General features: G+C 44.5%; 1 protein-coding gene across 1 annotated transcript; it reads left to right on the top strand.

Moving 5' to 3' along the window:
* Positions 1-60: 60 nt before the first annotated feature.
* On the top strand, positions 61-19942 carry LOC139464366 (histidine protein methyltransferase 1 homolog). The gene is made up of 9 exons (XM_071245895.1): positions 61-145; positions 2969-3057; positions 3979-4117; positions 5597-5685; positions 8702-8776; positions 10379-10512; positions 11304-11402; positions 11662-11777; positions 19826-19942. The coding sequence occupies exons 1-9, from the start codon at positions 91-93 to the stop codon at positions 19867-19869; spliced, it is 840 nt and encodes a 279-aa protein (XP_071101996.1). The 5' UTR covers positions 61-90; the 3' UTR covers positions 19870-19942.
* The last annotated feature ends 667 nt before the right edge of the window (positions 19943-20609 follow it).

Raw genomic sequence — 20609 nt, 5'->3', positions numbered from 1 at the left:
TTTACACCAATCACGTCGTTCGTTTCAAGTACTTCCCATATGTAAACTTCAACACGTGTTGTCGTTCATAATAAATACTGAACAGAAGCGATGCCATTTAAATTTAATTTTTCGACCCCTTCAGATGACACGATCGATGACGAGGGTAAATACATGACTTGTTCTTTTAGTTATTCATTCAGTTCTAGGAGTGACAAAGACTGAATTATTGTAATCACCATCGATCGTTGCAAAGTAAACAATTAAAATACTCACTCATTGACGAAATTACTTAACACGACAGTCAACACATTCCGATATATGTCGATTCGAATAAAGCAAAGAATGTTGGCCTTCATTGTGTATATAACATTCCTAATATAAATTACAATGATGCATAGTTAATCAAGTCCTGATTATCCTATTTTACGACAAATACAACATATATACCGTATTCGACGTAATAAGCGCCCCGCTCTATTTGCTGATATATTGGCTAGTGAACAATCCTAATTAGCACCCCTTCCGACCCCTATTCGCATATAATACGCACCGCTTCTTTCCCCTATTCGCGTATAATACCCAATCGTGTGTTATATGAACCCTATATTATTGGCAATTAAATTCTGGAAACATATATCTGTCGCACATAAACATTTCAGGCTGTCATCATAAACCACGAAATTTATCTTTCGACTCTGTTTTTTTCACCAAAATAATATTCTAATAAGAGCCCCCTATTTCTAATTTTGAGAGCGTCCTGGGCGCTTATTACGTCGAATACGGTAACAATCTGGCCATGGTTATCTCCAGCATCTCCGTGAAGATATGGGACTGAAGTCACATATCCATCGATGCCGGGAAAGATTAGCTTATGATGATCGAAAAGGCTGAAAATTACCAAAATTGAGAGATACCCAACGGGGTGTCAGATGATCATCTGTGAGCAGTGGCCATGTTTTTGAGACCGGGAAGACCCCGGTGGACACATCGGAAGAAAATACCTCTGAGTTATTTTCTTGTGGTGGCCGGTGGTCCACACCCCCATCGGTAATGGATCTGGGACACATCTTCCAGCCTCCCACCAGTGACCCTCCAGGCACCTGCCAGACCGCGAGGGAATTGGAGGACAAATTTTGCAGTGCATGGGTGTGGTATGGTCATCGGAGTATAGCTGAAATGTCATCTGCCGGGAATCGGTCAATACTCGGCATGTTCCCCTCCGGTGACTGGATGATTAAGCCAAGTCGTAAGGTGACCAACTGGAGTCCGGGCAAGCATTGAGCAGGCGCCGAGCGGGTGTCATTCATCGGACACCGGACATGTTGACGTGCCTGTTCCAGAGTATATATAATGGGCTGAATGGGATGAGCAGCATAGAATGTCTTCAGGACGCCTGTCCCTCCACTCACACTGAGACTGGCCTGGCTCCGTATGCAGTACGCTAGAGCCTGAAGCTACCTATGCCTTTCAACTCTTCATCTCCGAAGTTTCAGACTCCGCAAATTTACAAAATCAGCTGAAATGTGATACAGTTCTTGCAGCAATTTCGACGGCGAACACGAAGTATGATCAGCCGGGCACTGAGCGGGCTCCTTTTATAGCGAGCAGGAAACGGGCGGTGTTCATCCAGGCATTGGCCGGTGCCAGGATGGGTGTTGCACGTTTTGGTTTACACCGGACAAGCACCATCCAGGTATCGGGAGATTACCGGCCGATTCCCGCCAGATGACCGGTCAGTCACTCGACGGTATGAGCCTACCATTTTTTCCAAAGTCCTTCGGATACCCTCCAGCCACCAGCCGATCATCTTTGGTTTCATGACTACAGCACCGATGTGTCACAGATGTGGGCAAAAATCTGTTGCACACCGAAACCCACTGATGCCCCTACATGGTCCGGCAACCGTTGTATATGTGACTGAGGCATCGACTTGGTCTGCAGCAACCCATGCTTGTCATGTGGTCAAGCTCACTGACTTTTTTATGCATGTCATCTTATCCTTATTGCTAAGATCGGTGCTCATGATATCAATCACTGGATTGTTCGGTCCAGACGTGATTATTTATGTCTGTCGTTATATAGCTGGAATATTGCTGAATGTGCTGTTTATGAAGAAACTAATAAATACCTGCTAAATGCACAGAGACAATATCTTAATTTTACACAACTTCACTCAATTTACAAAGTCTCCACCAAAATTGAATTATGCTCCAGACTATTGAGGACAGTTCATATTTATAAAACAAATTAAAGATTTTTACTGTTTTCTGAATTTAGCACTTTACTGCATTTGTTCTTAAGAACTGTCATACATTTGAATAAGTTTTGCAAATGTGTTGCATTTATTCCATGATTTAGAAGTATATCTTGTTTCAAACCAATGTCATTACAACTTAACTATTGAATGTATTGCAGATTAATATAAAATTAATGAAGTTTAAACTGTTAATAATATGCTTCTTTCAAATCAAGAAATCCTCTGAATGTTTAATCTGTTTGTCTCTGGTGATAATATCCTTTATTAAACTCAAACCCTCCCACTTGTTAGGGTGTGCAACATTACCAAAATGAACATGTTATGTAACATGGAAAGCATGCAGCGATATATTAGAAATAGGGGGCTCTTATTAGAATATTTGAAAGATTGTAAATTGTGTGTTTTATGCTGGCAGCCTGAAATGATACAAAAGAAAAGTCTGTGCGTATTATACATGACAGATATATTTTCCAGAATTTAATTGCCCATAATTAAGGGAGCATATAACACACAACTGCGTATTATACACAAATAATTAAGTCATGTGTATATTGATCAATCGGAATAGGGTGCTTATTGGGATTGTTCACAGGCCAAAATATTAGCAAATATCTGAGTGGGGTTCTTATTACATCGATATAACATGATATAATTGTGTTGTAAGCTGTGGGTCAAACTATAAAATGTAAATATAGTAATTATAAATAGACTGTTTTGCCTCATTTTTAGCTCATGGAGAACATGCTGATAACTTTGTCTCTGATGACGACGATACTAAAGCTCTCCCTTCACAAGAAATCTCATGGAACCCAGAACAGGTGAGTCCTGGCATTGGTTGAAGAAGTCAACAGTTTGAAATAATCACCAGCTGTTAATCATGCCTTTCTGGGAGGTCACTCTGACCTTCTTCCGCCAAGGAACATACGAACCAGCTGCTAGCTGCACGATGCCTCCTGTGACGATTAATGTTGTGTGTGTTATAAGGCCATGGAGAGAACATCTCCCTACTCCCTAAATAAGCTTGAACTGAAATGTTGCATTGAAATAATAAAGAAGTTGAGATTCACTTTCTTGATAAAGGTACTAGCATTGGCTGAAAAAAAAGTAAGTTGAAACTAGGGCTGGGACGAGTCCAAATATACTACCCTGGTACCAACACCCCTATCACCTGACCCTACCCGAGTACCTGCTGTAGGTCCCAATTAAGAGATTGGTAAAAAATGTCCATTTGGGAATAGTTTGACTGTACCCATGGAAAAATGTATTCAGATGTACACTATTAATAAGACGATCCGGTCATTCATACACTGAAGTTGACAGAAGTTTTATCTTTATTCAAGCATAAAAGTCAGAGAGAATGTGTGCACAGTCAGAAAGAAATGTGAACATTAGTGACTTGTAGTGTAACCATGGAGTAACCATAATTTTTGTCATTAAACAATATATCACGTGACTAACCACGGGTCCGGGTAGTCCTGTGGGTACCTGGGTCCTACTCAGTACCCACCCGACCCGAGTACCCGATCGCGAGTTACCCGTCCCAGCCCTAGTTGAAACCCATTTATCAATTCGTTCTTCCTTGATATTACAGTTTCCAAAATGGCACTTCAAGATGCTTCCATAGTCCAACCCAGATTCTGCCCAGAAAACAATGACACGATGATGCTACTGACTATTTTATCACAAATCCATTCACAGACTCACTCAAATCATGACAGAAGTTTACAATTTGTTTTCAGAATGTCAGTGATATGAGTTCAATTGAACACAACATATGTGGTGCTGTATTTCGAGTGATCCGTCAACAAGATGTCAACGTCAGCAGCTCGGCGCTCCAAGTTACAGCTGAGTCTGATCTTGTTCCTGGTGTTTATGAAGGTAACCATAGCAACCAAAACATTGTAATGTCTTTAATAAGCAAGATATCAATGTAAGCATGACTGATTAACTATATGATGTGAAAAAGATCAGGTGGTCCTTAACTTCTTTTGAGTAGTATATAATCAGTCTCATAGCTGTGGGGAAGCTAGTGATTTACCTTGGTGTGTCCAGGAAACTTTAAATTTAATTTGGGGACCAAGGCAAGATTGTTGGGGTCACAGACTGGTGCATTTTCAAGATTTTAATTGATCCCATATAAATGCACCTGCTCCGAAGCCTTAGGCCTGTTATAGATGGGAATTTCATTGTCAGATTGAAGAAAATCAACCACTGATATCGCTCTTAAGAGTATTCCAGTTATATCACAGTGAGTCAGCTTGATGTGGGAGAAAAGCCCGAAGTGATACAGGTCTCAGACGTTTACCACTTTGGTGAAACCCACGAGCATGGGGTGAACCGGGACCTTTCAAGGAAGGATTTGAGTACAGTTGTCAGTAATCAGTTGTCAGTTATCACATGTAATCCTGTCATCATTACCTACCTCACTAAGAATGGGAATTAGTTACCCTACAATATAAGAAAGCTATGAGATACATCACAATGAAGAAGGAAGCGTGGTTTACTTCACGATAAAACATTGATCTATAATGACGTCATTTCTGGAGATTCGAACATGCACTCACAACTTGATGATGTCGTAATTTTGAGAGGGAAGTGTCAAGTGAGTTGTTCCCCATAGATGTAGCTGTACAGCGCAGATGATGCAATGGCTGAACGATCGCATTCAAAAGTGTGAGAGAAATGACAATCAGAAATGGGAGAAAAGGTCCCAATAACATGAAAATTGTGAGAATATCTGAGAAATACCAAACTTAACCCCCCTGTTTATCAAATAAACATGTCCGACATTCCCAAGGTCGGATTTTATTCAGGGAGTCATCATTATTGAAAGTAAGAGTAAATATTTTTAAAGCTTGAACATTTTATCAAGATCCTTAAAGATGCTATTCAAAATGTTGATATTTCATATAAAAAATAAATGACTTTGTTGTATGAGGTGCTGCTATTTGCTATGCAGAGTTGCATCTCTTAGCTGTGTCAGGATTAGCTGATCGTTGTTTGGAGTACCTGTTTTGCTTGATGGCTGGCCAGCACCCATGCTCGTTGGTTTCACTCAAATTGTAAATCTGTAAGACCCGAGTTCCTTTGGACTTGCTTCACACGAGCATCGACTGTGTCGGGCAACTGCCTTACTGACAGAAGTGATGTTAAGCCAGTCTCTCACTCTCACGGGCGAGCAGGTAGCCTAGTGGTTAAAGCGTTCGCTCGTCACGCTGAAGACCCAGGTTCGATTCCCGACATGGGTACAATGTGTGAAGCTCATTTCGGGTGTCCCCCGCCGTGATATTGCTGGAATATTGCTAAAAGCGGCGTAAAACCATACTCACTCACTCACTCTCACTCTCACTGTTTCAGGTGGCCTGAAGATATGGGAGTGTGGTGTAGATTTAGCCGAGTTTCTCATCAATCACAATATTGACTGTAAAGGGTTACGTGTTTTAGAGGTAAGAGCTTGTGAAGTCTTTGATTGGCATCAGAAGTTGGAGGTAATGTGATGTGGAAAAGGCTTTAATGTCGCATTCAAAATTGTTTCACTCATATCACATATCCATGCGTGTGTATTTGGCTGCTCGTACTAGTCCAGATGTACGCCAGTTTTTAGTCTGTCTTACAGACCCTGATACAAATATATATCAAATACAGCCCATGCAAGTCTATAATGTTTGGCAAGTCTAGATCACTGCAGTATCTGAAAATGAAGAGAGTTACTGGGCTCCTTTTTATTATATTTTGATTAAGATAACTGAACAACTGTTTTTATGTACGATATGTTCATTTCAGAGACTAGATTTTAGTCTAGCCAGTTTTATAATGCTAAGGTTTCTTTGACATTGGTGTGTCACTTTTAAATTCGGCGAGCCATTGTTTTTCATTGAATAAAATATTTAAAAAAAATTCTTACAAAGCAGTCAACTAACATTGTGTTAAAAGAGCCGATTTCAATGAGTGACCTGTTGTGTTTGTCTTGGTTGGAAAATGATAAAGTGTTCCTCCGTCATCATTTTCTTCTCAATATTAAATAAACAAAAGTCCTCCTCACTTTTGAGAAAAAAGTGCCTGAGAAACATATTTTTTTACGCAACCTAGCCCACTGAGATACCAAGCGTTTGGTTATTTGGGTATTTTACCCATAGGTTTAATTTTGATTGGGTATCCAGAAGTTTTTTTATACCCTCCTATTTCTTGACATTTGGGTATTTCACTTAAGATCTGTTTCGTAACAATCCCTGTGAATCATTTGAAACTATGTGAATAGAAGTGAACCTGTCTGCGTCTGCTTGTGAGGAATTGTAAGAAAGGTGCTATTGTTTTAATTACCAATCAGCAACTAAAGTACTCACAGAAATGAAAAAAAACTGTTTTTCGACCTCAGATCTTAAATAAATGCAGTTAATGTACAAAATATGTAAATATTCAAACAACTTAATTAGTACTAATTGGGCTGTGGCAGAAATACAGCGTATCAAATGTTTTTATGCCTTTTTACACGTAAAAGTGGGTAAAAATGTGAATAAAACAGACTATTGTGAAACAGGGCATAACCAGGTGTAAGTAGATCAAGGTGACCTATGACACCTTGACGACAGGTGAGAACAGGTGCATAATGCCTATAGTCTGTTTCTGCTTTGTCAATTTGGACTTAGTTTTATTTTTGAATGTTGAAAGTGCCGACAAATTACCTCCTGTAAAGTACATTTTGTGTTGTTCACTGAATTCAAACTAGCAAATCCAGACTAGTACTTTTCCAGTTGTTTTGTTATTTCGTATTTACAGCTACGTAACACTTTGTGTCGATTTTTAACTTGAGAAAAACAGTTTTTGTTCATTTCCGTGAGTACTTTAATATGGGTACACCATGTACACTGACTAAGCACAATGTGCTTTTCATTTGGCATCGATCAGTATGTTGGTCGCAGGAGCTTTTCCTAATGTAACTGCCGGTAAGTGAATTCAGCGATTGGCTGATACACAATCATTTGATCTTACAGTTGAAATATATGCAATCATTTTATCTACTATATGTAATATACACATTAATTTCATTTCAATAGCTGATTTATAGTTTTTGTTGCGAATTTGATATGCTAGGAGACCCGTGAAGATTCCGGGGTAGAATAGGTCTTCAGCAACCCATGCTTGCTGTAAAAGGTGACTATGCTTGTCGTAAAAGGCGACTAACGGAATCAGGTGGTCAGGCTCACTGACTTGGTTGATGCATGTCATTGATCCCAATTGCGTGGATCGATGCTCATGATATCAATCACTGGATTGTCTGGTCCAGACTCGATTATTTACAGACCGCTGTCATATAGCTGGAATATTGCTGAGTGAGGCGTTAAACAACAAACCAACCAACCAACCAAATGATATGCTAGGATTTAATTTTTCCTCATATTTCAGTTTATTTCATGCATATTTTACGCAAGTATGTAGCTTATCTCGAGTTCTGGTCTAAGGACTGCATCACTTTCCTCCATTCTAGCTTGCACACTGTGCTATAACTGAAATACTATTTATTGAAAGTGGTGTTAAACCCAACTCTCTCAATCATTTAGAGTGGGTGGTCATAGATTGGTGTTCTTAAATCATCAGGAAGAGAGGCAATGTAACAGAGTAAGATGTCTGATCTTCACAAGATTCTGTGTGTAGCAGACTGAGGTTATATTTCCTGGCTGTGTTTCAGCTGGGCTGTGGAGAGATATGTAACAGAGTAAGATGTCTGATCTTCACAAGATTCTGTGTGTAGCAGACTGAGGTTATATTACCTGGCTGTGTTTCAGCTGGGCTGTGGAGAGATATGTAACAGAGTAAGATGTCTGATCTTCACAAGATTCTGTGTGTAGCAGACTGAGGTTATATTTCCTGGCTGTGTTTCAGCTGGGCTGTGGAGAGATATGTAACGGAGTAAGATGTCTGATCTTCACAAGATTCTGTGTGTAGCAGACTGAGGTTATATTTCCTGGCTGTGTTTCAGCTGGGCTGTGGAGAGATATGTAACAGAGTAAGATGTCTGATCTTCACAAGTTTCTGTGTGTATCAGACTGAGGTTATATTTCCTGGCTGTGTTTCAGCTGGGCTGTGGAGAGATATGTAACGGAGTAAGATGTCTGATCTTCACAAGATTCTGTGTGTAGCAGACTGAGGTTATATTACCTGGCTGTGTTTCAGCTGGGCTGTGGAGAGATATGTAACAGAGTAAGATGTCTGATCTTCACATGATTCTGTGTGTAGCAGACTGAGGTTATATTTCCTGGCTGTGTTTCAGCTGGGCTGTGGAGAGATATGTAACAGAGTAAGATGTCTGATCTTCACATGATTCTGTGTGTAGCAGACTGAGGTTATATTTCCTGGCTGTGTTTCAGCTGGGCTGTGGAGAGATATGTAACAGAGTAAGATGTCTGATCTTCACATGATTCTGTGTGTAGCAGACTGAGGTTATATTTCCTGGCTGTGTTTCAGCTGGGATGTGGAGCGGGACTACCAGGACTCACGGCCATGCACAAGGAAGCGGCCGAGGTCCACTTTCAGGATTACGTAAGTGGAGGGAATATTTCCCCCAGGGGCATGTGTGTCAGGGAACTAGTTTTGAGAAATTCTCAACAAGCATAATAGTCTTTGCCTCATGCTGATTGCTAGTTCACAATGTGACATGTCAGTGCTTTGTTGCAAATAGCTGAAGATGCCGTCCTCAGATGTTTTTATCCTATTACGGTATTTACCCTATTAGAACCCTGTTAAAAAAACCACCCCTGACAGAGTTGTGCACTTATTAAGTCCGCAATCCGCAATATTCAAGCTGTACGACAGTGGCCTGTAAATAATCAAACCTGGACCAGACAATCCAGTGATTGATATAGTGAGCAGTGATCCAAACTGTATGAGAACGTGCTATCTACCAAGTCACTGAGGCTGACCACCCGATCCATTTGGTTGCCTAGCATCAGTTGCTAGGGACCGAGTCTAACCAGGACTTGACATTATATGATAAGGAGATTATGACCGTAATGTTTTACATATTGTAAATATCACATATTAGGATTAAAAATTGTATTATACTTGATAATAACTGCTAATGCACCACACCTCAATACTATATAATGTATTTTTCAGAGTAATAATAAAATTTATTCTTATCTTGACTCATAACAATTGCTTATCTCAACTAATTTCCGAAAGGTAGTGGAAACTTCCTGAATTATGTTCCCGGAGAACAGGAAAAAAAGCTCACCCAAACACCCCCCCTGAACTGTGCATGCTCATTGGAACCATGTAACCAGACCGGTAACTTGTAACTCTCATTTCATTCTCTTACATTATGTCCAAAACACAGTGAAAGAGGGGACGGCGTACGAGTCAGGATAAGTATAAATTATATTTTTACTCTAAAAAATACATATTTTACCTTATCCAGACTCATACTAATTGCTTGAATCCCAAGGAAGGTGGTGGGTTCCACCTGTGCGCGTGGTTCAGATTGAGATCTGTTCAGTTAACCCTTCGGGAACATGATAATTTTAATTCTTCTATCTATCCATGTGGGGGTATCACATCCTTCTTGGGAAAGAGTAAAGTGGATTTAGTAAAGTTAACTATGGAAAATAGTTTTCATTAAATGATGATAGTGTTAAGAGAAGGTCGTAAACTCAACACAATCGTTTTCACTCATCCTCTGAATTATGTAGTTAAACAGGGGAACATGGACTCTCAGTCATTGGTTATGGGACAATAAGTCTGTGATAGTGGGTGAGTACTGGTAGGAAGGTCTATCTTCTAGAAGGCATTGTCTGTTGTTGTGCAACTGCTCATGGTCCAATTTGGTGAATTCCAGGGTGCGTTCAGGCGAGTTGTTTTTTCTGTTCTTTGGGAACACAGTTCAGGAAGGAAAAATAAGCTATTAGCATGAGTCAGGATAAGGTAAAATTATCCCAGTCAATTATAGAGTGTCATAAAACCAGTTTTGTGATTGTCGGGGTGAATCAGGATTTGAACCCACAATCATAGGTTTCTGGCATGCCCAAGGAACACATGTAAGCAAAGCAATTTGCAGCATTAGAAGACTGGGCCTGTTGTTCCCCAGTGTGATAGCAATCTAGTCTTCATGGTGTGTATGTCTGAACTGATTTCTTGTTGTTGCAGAACCCTGAAGTGGTTGAAAATATCACAATTCCAAATGTTGCACTTAACAAGTGTTCACACTGCAAGTGTCGATTCTTTTCTGGAGACTGGAGTTCTCTCCCCTCAACCATCTGCACTGAGGAAGAAGCAAAACGGTGAGTTGATGCAGTTTCATTTGGAACTTTTGACTGAAATAATTTAAGCTGTTAGACCACAATTATGCAGGAATACCATACAAGAGACTGAATATCTTTATATTTAAAGGTTTGATGTCATGTTTCATCACAGACTTTTGTAGAAATCAGCAAATAAGAATTGTTCAAGTTTCACGGTAAAGATGAAAGAAGAGTAGCCTACTATAACATCTCAAACATCACTGACTTCAGCATCACCCTTGTTTTAGGGGAGGACCATTTGATATTAGGTGGGAGGATTTTTCTAAATATATCTTGTATTCCCAAAAATGCTGCACCCGTGAAGATCTGGGTTAGAATATGTCTTCAACAACCAATGCCTGCTGTAAAAGGTGACTATGCTTGTCGTAAAAGATGACTAATGGGATGGGATGGTCAGGCTCGCTGATTAGGTTGATGCATGTCATCGTACCCCAATTGTGTAGATGGATGCTCATATCGATCACTGGATTGTCTGGTCACGTCATATATAGCTGGAATATTGCTGAGTGCGGTGTTAAACAACAAACAATCAAAAGTGCTCATTTAAAAAATAAAATTAACAGAATAAAATCAAATCAGTCAAGGGACATACTGGATATTCTTACAAAAACATTTATTTGTATCCACATAACAGAGAAAAAATTGTATGTTTTAAAGTTCTGATTGAAAAGAATTGTGCTGTGTCTTAAAGATCCCAGGAACCACCTAAAAAATAAATACTGAATGGTGGGCCCTGTAGGGCATCATTATTCCCAGCCTCTGTGTTCCAGGTATGACATGATTCTCACAGCGGAGACAATCTACAACACCAGGAACTACAGCAAGCTTTACCAGGCCTTCCAGCAACTCCTCAAGCAGGGTGGAACCATGTATCCTCGATCAGCTGATGTTTCATATGAAACCCTCTATAAAGAGGGTTTATGTTCCAGTCTGGTGCTCATGTCCATGTCTAGACTCTAGACAGTTAGAACCCTGTGTGTAATCATTACCAACCACTAGTCGCCATCTTCCCAAGATTTTTCCCAAGATCCTTTGATTTTCATGCTTATTTTCAAACACTGCAAAAGTGTTATAACGATGTACTGTGCAATTATGTTATGTCGCTGCTATTTCCTGAACGCTATCCAGCTACCTAGCAGCCAAGTCGACCTACTTTGGTGTTGGAGGGGGAACCCGACTGTTTGAGGCATTTCTCAAGAAGGGGAATGTCTTCACGAGCCAGGTGTGTCTGGAGATACAAGCAGGTGAGAACACAATCAGCATTGTTTGTCAAGCAGGTGAGAACACAATCAGCATTGTTCGCCAAGCATTTGAGAACACAATCAGCATTGTTTGTCAAGCAGGTGAGAACACATTCAGCATTGTCAAGCAGGTGAAAACACAAGTAGTATTGTTTATCAAGCATGTGAGAACACAATCTGCATTGCTTGTCAAGCAGGTGAGAACACAATCAGCAGTGTTTGTCAAGCAGGTGAGAACACAATCAGCATTGTTTGTCAAGCAGGTGAGAACACATTCAGCATTGTCAAGCAGGTGAGAACACATTCAGCATCGTTTGCCAGTAGGTGAGAACACAATCAGCATTGTTCGCCAAGCATGTGAGGACACAATCAGCATTGTTTGTCAAGCAGGTGAGAACACAAGTAGTACTGTTTGTCAAGCAGGTAAGAACACAATCAGCATTGTTTGTTAAGCAGGTGAGAACACAATCAGCATTGTTTTTCAGGCAGGTGATAATACATTCAGCATTGTCAAGTAGGTGAGAACACATTCAGCATTGTTTGTCAAGCAGGTGAGAACACAATCAGCATTGTTCACCAAGCGTGTGAGGACACAATCAGCATTGTTTGTCAAGCATGCGAGAACAGGTGGTAAATTAAAACAGGCTAGAACATCATTAGGAAATTTTTCAAGCAGGTAAGAACAGTATTATTCTCTTTCAGATTAAATCCTCCTTGGGGCACTTATTGCATTTTCCTGGCTCAAGAAAATCTACATGACATAGTTGTAACCATTTTCCTTAATAAAAATTGTTACCACACAAAAAACTTTGTTTTTGTCTGATATACGTCCACCCTTATGGTGCCTCACCCTCCACGGCGCGTCACGCCAAGGGAAGCAACTCTCACCCAAATCACTTTCCTTATGTCATCTGACTAAGACAGACGTGCTGTTTTTTTCAAGACAAAACAAAGTACAAGATAATCGTTCGTACAAGAACCATGGCAGACCAAACTGTATGTATGGTACATTTCTTTCATGCAAAGGCGTAATACATCGCATTGTGAAGTTATAAAGTTGTAATTATGTGACACGTGTACGATACCTTTGAAAACAAAGGCCGTAGTAGCGTCCATTTTGTAGTGCCACGTATGATACATGTAACACCAGGGCCATCAAAAACGGCTTGGGTTTTTTAATGTTATATCATCGGGCTTTAGCCTACAATCTTTTCCTTTAATAAACCCAAGGTGGTGTGTTATTTATTTTTAAATTACACTTACCTTTTTTACGGGTTTTTTACACCTTCGCGCGTAACACGCCCACTTTGGTGTTATAATTATACTACGACATTGGCTATTAGTATCGCGTTACCAATCGCATTCTAAATTACGCCTTTGCTTCTAGTTGCACAATTTATGCACGTATCTTTCCGATCTTTCAATCGCACTGATACACTTTATTACCCTTCCCGCCAAACTCAAAAATTACGGTCTTTTTTACAGACCTTCAAACTGTGTACGGGGTGCTCGGCTTCGATTCCCCCCCAAGACAGGCATGATACTTGCATAAAGTGTTTGGCCGAAGACGGGCATGACGATGGGTCATGCCCGATCTGTGTTGCATTTACACCACGGGCGCAAAAAAAGAGGAAGGTGGACCTCTTACACTTTAAGGGTCTATTGAAGGCGGGGGTGGACATTAGATCGGCAAAGACCGCCCCCCCCCCCCCCCCCCCCCCCCATCTAAAAAAGTAAGAAGGGGAAAAAAAACCAGCTGAGACTGTCTCCTCCGCTCCCTCCCCGGGGGCCGGGGGAGAAGGCTCTAGGGTCCCCGTCACAATCACTGCACCCTCTCCTGCACCGTCTTTGGCAGACATCTCTGCCTTGTTGAGGTCGCAGATGGCGTCGATGATGGAGGAGGTAAAGTCTCAGCTCCGAGAGGAGATGCGGACCGAGCCTTCCCCGTTGTCGGCGCTGGACGCGGCTTCGAGACCTTGTGATATGCCCGGCGTCGGCCGAGGCAGGCCACTTGGTCTCGGGGACGATCTCAGACCGGGCTTCGGCGCCGGCTCGAGGTCGCTCCCCAGCGGAGGGGTGGCGGGCACTGGCCCGTTCACTACCGACGCACAGTTCTCCCTAGCGGAGCCAGACGCCTCTTCCGAGGCCGAGGCTTCCTCTAGCGGATTGCTAGCCCAGAGCCAGGTGGGTTCCCTTGAACCCCCGGCACCTCGGGACCGGGACTCGGCTTCGGGCCGGGTGCAGCCCGGGGATGCGAAGGCCCAGGCCTTCGGGCGTCCCCTTCCGACTTCGTCTGCCTCTTCTCTCGGGGAAGAGTCGATTAATTTCGGCTCGGAATCGAGAGAGGAGGAGTGGATGGAGGAGGGGGGAGACGACTCGGAGACCTCGGGAACATTTTCCTTCGTTTCCTCGTTGAGGCATGTACGGGACAAGATTGTCCAGGTACTGCCTCAGGTGGCTGCGCCTATGCCCCAGTCGGATCCGACTGAGTTCCGCCTTCCGGGGGACGCTTTTGCTCCGAGCAAGGCGCCCCAGGTGCGGCTCCGTATTCTGTCCTCATTGGTGCATGAAGTTATCAATCCTCTGTTGTCGGGTGCCCGCAGGAAGTTCGACCTGCCCGAACTTATTAAGCGGTACCCGTTAGCAGAGGATGGTGATTTTGAGGTACCGGTGGTGGACGAATGCGTCTGGACCTCCGTTACCCTGGGGGGGTCTTCGACCCCCAACTTGGCTAAGGTCAAGCAGGGCCGGCGGTTGCCACCCTTTCCCGCGTGCGGTACGGAGCTGAAGGCTGCTTACGTTTGCTTCGAGGAGCAATATCGTAACGCATGTCAGCAGCTCCGGGTGTCCGTACACTCCGCTTATCTGTCGGCCGTACAGAGGGAGTTAGCGGGAGAGGGGCCGGCCGACTCTTCGGAGTTGGCCGCGCAACTGACGGAGGTACATAGTCATCTTGCCAGGGACGCTATTCGTAACTGTGCCTCGCAGATGATGTGCGCAGTCATGGGCATGCGCAGGCTGTGGATGTCGGTATCCAAATACTCGGCTTCCACACGCCAGGATCTACTTGCTTTGCCATATAAGATGGGTGCCACCCTCTTCCCTGGGGCTCAGCAGGTGGTCCGAGAGGCCGCACAGTTGTATGCCTCCATCAAGGATTCTAAGGCCTTGTTGGAGGTACCATGCGTTAAACCGCGTAAGCGGACCTCTCCACTTGCTTCCTCCTACGCTGATGCGCCGGGTCAGAAGTCTGCACCTGCTTGGAAGCAGCCGCTTCCTTCAGGTAAGGGCGCCGGGAGGAGCAAGAGAGGCAGGGGCCGGGGCAGGGCAGCTGGTCGAGGCCAGCAGCCTTTTCGCGGGGCCGGGAACCCATCGGGTTCCCATTAGCGCCCGAAGTGCCCCGGGCGGACCCACGGTCGCATGTTATCGAACTGCCGACAGCCGGGGTCCACTGCCTCAAGCCGGATGTCCCCGTAGGCGGCCGACTGGCTCTATTCCTGCAGGAATGGGAGACAGTCACATCCAATCCCTGGACCCTGTCCACTCTAAGGGATGGCCATTTGCCTCGGTGGAAACACCATCCGCCCCCCTTCTCCGGGATAAAGCACACTCCGGTGCCTGCTACCCTAGAGAGGGCGGAATTCCTCCGTGCCGAGGTCGACGCACTTCTTATGAAGGCTGCGATCGAACCGGTTCCCGTGGGACAGGAAAGCGAGGGCTTCTACTCGACATATTTCCTAGTCACCAAAAAAGACGGAGGGTTCAGGCCTATTCTCAATCTGAGAAGGCTGAACAAACTTATAGAGGTACCGTCCTTCAGGATGGAGACACTGCGCTCGGTGATCTCAGCTGTCGAGACCGGAGAATGGCTAACGTCAATAGACCTAAAGGACGCCTATCTCCACGTACCCATACACCCCGAGTTCAAGAAATACCTCAGGTTTTCTTTCGACGGGAGGTGTTATCAGTTCAGGGTTCTACCATTCGGGATCGCTACGGCCCCGAGGGTGTTCACCAAGCTGATGTTGATTCCCGCCCAAGTGGCCAGGTCAAAAGGTCGGTTCTGCCATCCGTACCTCGACGACTGGTTACTAAGAGCTCTATCGCAATCCCTGAGTCAGATAGCTACACAACAAGTGATAGATATTCTGATCACTCTAGGGTGGATAGTCAATCTCAAGAAGTCAGATCTGAGCCCTACTCAGAATCTAGTCTTCCTAGGGGCGAATTTCAACACGGTGAGCGGAATTGTATCTCTGTCACAAGATCGCATTACCAAGGTCAGAAGGGTTACTTCCCAGTTCCTTCTGTCCGCCAGTCACACTGCTCGTACATGGCTCCAGTTACTGGGCAACATGGCGGCGACAGTGGATGTGGTTTGGCGGGCGCGCTTGAGAATGAGACCCATTCAACAAGCGCTCCGTCGACTTTGGGTGAACTCGGAAGATCTCGAGACTGTTCTCGAGACTCCGCAGTGGCTCAATGCACACCTTCAGTGGTGGACCGAGGTCGGGAATCTGTCCCGGGGGCTCCCCCTCGACACTCCCGTGCCGTCTCTCACAGTTCAAACAGACGCGTCACTCTCCGGCTGGGGAGGCGTTCTGAACGATCACACTGCCTCGGGACTATGGTCCCAGCAGGAGATCAAACTGCATATCAATGTGCTAGAACTGAGAGCGGTCAGGTTGGTGTTCCAACGCTTCCTGGATCTGCTTCGTGGCCAAGTGGTGCGTCTAGAGATGGACAACCAAACGGCGATGACTTACATCCGGAAGCAGGGGGGAACGGTGTCTCCGTCGCTTCTCCAAGAGACGTGGCAGTTCCTCCTATGGTGCGACTCACACGTTATCAGGGTGCTACCTGTTTATCTCCCGGGGGTAGACAACGTCCGTGCGGACGCTCTGTCTCGCCGGATCCTCGCTCCTCACGAGTGGAGGCTCGACCCGGGGATATTCGGGATTATCTCCCAGTTATACGGGTCGTTCCAGGTGGATCTGTTTGCGTCTGGGGTGAATCACCAGACACCAACGTTCTGCTCCCGAGTCCCCGACCCGAGGTCGGTGGCACCGGACGCCTTCCAGCTAGATTGGACGGACAGAATTCTGTGGGCATTCCCCCCAGTACCTCTGATTTCCAAGGTCCTGTCTCAGCTAGCCACTCAGCCTGCGCGACTACTTGTGCTCCTGGCACCCCTTTGGTCGGCGCAGAGTTGGTTTCCAGTCATACTCAGGTTTCTGGCTCAGCCTCCTGTTCTATTACCTTTACGACCGGACCTCCTATCCCAGAACGAGGCCCTCCACCCGAATCCCAGGATTCAGTGGGTGGCTTGGCCACTGTCCGGAATCGCCTCCAGGAGAGTGGTATTCCTGCACGAGTTGCAGACACAATACTGGCTTCGCGGAGGGATTCGACAAACGTTCAGTACGAGGATAGATGGGCCTGCTATGCGCGCTGGTGTGTCGATAGAGGGATTGCAGATCCCTTTTCTGCAGATCTCGTAGCCGTACTTGAGTTCCTCCAGTCGCGACTAGATGTCGGCCTGGCCGCATCGACAGTCCGGGGGTACTCTACAGCTATCGCTGCCTTTCACGTCCCCGTCGACGGGGCACTTTTGGGTGCGCACCCATTAGTGCAGCGTTTTTTAGCAGGTGTGGACAGGATCCGACCGCCTGTCCGGCGGATCAGTCCCCCTTGGGAATTGTCAATCGTTCTTGATTGGCTGTCCGGTCCTTCCTTTCGGGATCTGTCGTCTCTCTCTCTTCAGCTGTTGAGCTGGAAGACGGCGTTCCTTGTGGCGGTAACGTCCGGCAGACGGGTAGGCGACATTCACGCAATGTCAGCCGATCCCGAACTAACTGTCTTTCACCGGGACAGGGTCAGTATTCGCCTGCCGGACTCTTACCGTCCTAAGGTCGCACACGCCTTCCACGTGACGGCTCCTATTGAGCTACCTGCTCTTTCACAGCCTTCTTCGTCGGGGACCACTACAAGACATGCTCATGTCTTGGATGTCCGCAGGACCCTTAAGTCCTATATCAGCAGAACTAAGGGTATCCGTAAGGATAATCAACTATTTTGCTGTTATGGCGGTAGGAAGGCTGGCTCACCTGCGAGCAAACAAACAATCTCCAGGTGGATAGTCTCTACTATATGTACGGCGTACACACTTCAAGGCAGGGACCCCCCTACCAAGTTGAAGGCTCATTCGGTTAGAGCAGTGGCTACGACACAAGCGTATGCCGCGGCTCTGCCCATTGAGGAGATCTGCTCCGCGGCTATTTGGAGCCAGCCGAGCACGTTCATCAAACATTACCAACTCGACAAACACTCAAGCGAGCGTGCTCGGTTTGGTCAGTCAGTTCTCCGAACTGGGCAAAGTTCTACATCTCTAGCCGATTGAGCCTTCGAGATTTTAGACCGCCCGGACCGGTTATAACACTGCTCAGTAACGGTCCGGATATTATCTTCTACGGTCGATACAATACCAGCCATTACCACTCGATAATCATCGTATTTGCACATGCACTCCTTCGATTACGGGGACCCTCTGGCCTAGCTCTGTGCGGGTTTATAGGCTCTCGTGATCTGTGCCCCAATATCACTTGTTCAAAAAAAGTGTGGGGGGTGGGGGGTGTGTGTGTCTCGAGTTCTCGATATGATAAGCCACAAAGAATGGCTCTTTTCATGGTGTATGGTCGATAACGCCCTGTCTCCAGCCCCCGCCTTTCGACGGTGGTGCCTCACGATAAGGTTGGTTCCATTTATTGAACTCTTGTTTATTCATTGAAATAATCAAAATACGATGTATTTATGCACGCTTGTTGCTGACGGATGCCACTTCCTAGATTATCTTTAGGAGTCTATCTTGATGCAATAAGTGCCCCAAGGAGGATTTAATCTGAAAGAGAATTTTACAAACCTGTAGAGGTTATGAATTCTCTGATGAAATCCTCCTTGGGGCACGGCCACCCCACATTCCGTCAGCATTAGACATATGGAAAGTGATTTGGGTGAGAGTTGCTTCCCTTGGCGTGACGCGCCGTGGAGGGTGAGGCACCATAAGGGTGGACGTATATCAGACAAAAACAAAGTTTTTTGTGTGGTAACAATTTTTATTAAGGAAAATGGTTACAACTATGTCATGTAGATTTTCTTGAGCCAGGAAAATGCAATAAGTGCCCCAAGGAGGATTTCATCAGAGAATTCATAACCTCTACAGGTTTGTAAAAATTTAGAATGACCATATTTGAAATTAAGGACTGGTAATATATTATAGAGGTGGGGTGGGGGGTTCAGGGAGAGGGGTCCATATGCAAAAAAATATCACAATCCGAAGACCAATCTCACCAACCCACCCCAATATATAAATGACCAGTCCCTAAGTGTTATTTAGGATGACCAGGTGTGAACTTTAGTATAAGTTAGTATGGGCTAGGGCTGGGACGAGTCCAGATTTACTACCCGTGTACCCACCCCCTCTGTTAACCGACCAAACCCGGGGACCCGCTGTTGGTCTCAAGAGATAGGTACAAAATGTCTGATTGGGCATAGTTTGACTGTAGCCCTGGCAAAATGTATTTAGGTGCACATATAAAACGATCTGGTCATGCATACTGAAGTTTACTGCATGAAGTTTTATCTTTATTCAAACATATAAAAGTCAGAAGGAATGGCTGCATTGTCAGAAAGAAATGGGAACATTAGTGACTTATAGTGTAACCATAGAGTTCTAGATAATTTTTGTCATTTTTGTAAACAATATATCACTTGACTAACCTCGGGTCCTGTGGGTACCTGGGACCTACTCAGTACCCACCCATCCTGAGTACCCGGGTTACCCTTCCCAGCCCTAGTATGGGCAGGTACGACCTAAGTATCAGAATGAGCAGTTGTGAACTTTAAAAAGTAGCTGTTAACTGTGACTACCAAGTTTTTCTTTTCCTATATTTACTGGGAGATGTCGTGAGTAAAGAATGACAGGAAATAAAAGGATAAATTCAACAATTTTGTATTTATTACATTTACGATTTCAACATTTATTTTCTTTACAGGTGTGCCAAGGGAGATCTTAAAGGTGACAAGAAAGACATCGTGACATCATCCCGCCATTGTTGTACATATTGTATCATCGAGTACATAGAGCAAGCATTGTACATAACACAAATACTCTTGCAGATAAATCTGTTTTGAATCATACTGAATGTATTCTTAATCTGTAGCGCACCAGTCTCATGAAATCAGATATGATTGCTTGCTGCCTCTACACACAGATCTGAGGACATCCCATTACAGGTCATGTCGGAACAACCTTTTGCAAACTTTGACTGACCAATGAAATGACTAACAGGCAGTCGACATTTGCCAATCAGAAAGTAGTTTTCTGAGGGACTTATCTAGACCTGCTCAGAGGCCAATATTCGGCCCCAAGTTTGCAGCAAATGTCAGTAAAAAATTTCAACTTGAATTAAAAATTCCCCCGTTCCTCAGAATTTACAAAAATAAGAACATTAATAACATCCAGTTTGGAGGGTGCATGGGTGGCCCAGTTGTCTAAGGCGCTGTGATTCGCTGTGCAGAGTTGCTTCCCTTGGCCACGCCAGAAACCTATGATTGTGGGTTTGCCCTGATTATGTTTCAAGGTTTGTCAGCACCATACCCGTGCTCGTGGGTTTCATCGAAGTGGTAAACGTCTAAAACCTGCATCACTTCAGGCTTTCCTCCCACATTAAGCTGACATGCTGCGATATAACTGGCGTTAAAAGCTGGCGTTAAACCCAACTTGCTCACTCCAATTTGGAACAACATCACAGTATTTTCCCAATTTGCCTGCCAAGG

This window comes from Haliotis cracherodii, unplaced genomic scaffold, assembly GCF_022045235.1.
Source record: "Haliotis cracherodii isolate W230 unplaced genomic scaffold, xgHalCrac1.p SCAF_17, whole genome shotgun sequence".
NCBI classification, from domain to species: Eukaryota; Metazoa; Mollusca; class Gastropoda; order Lepetellida; family Haliotidae; genus Haliotis; species Haliotis cracherodii.
This window is presented reverse-complemented; position numbering and strand designations above follow the sequence as displayed.

Bases quoted from the DNA above. Each gene is read 5' to 3' on its own strand.
- LOC139464366 (XM_071245895.1), top strand. From the start codon at position 91: ATGCCATTTAAATTTAATTTTTCGACCCCTTCAGATGACACGATCGAT. The intron at 10,513-11,303 runs GTGAGTTGATGC...TCTGTGTTCCAG, and splicing joins ACTGAGGAAGAAGCAAAACG to GTATGACATGATTCTCACAG. The intron at 11,403-11,661 runs GTATCCTCGATC...AACGCTATCCAG, and splicing joins CTCAAGCAGGGTGGAACCAT to CTACCTAGCAGCCAAGTCGA.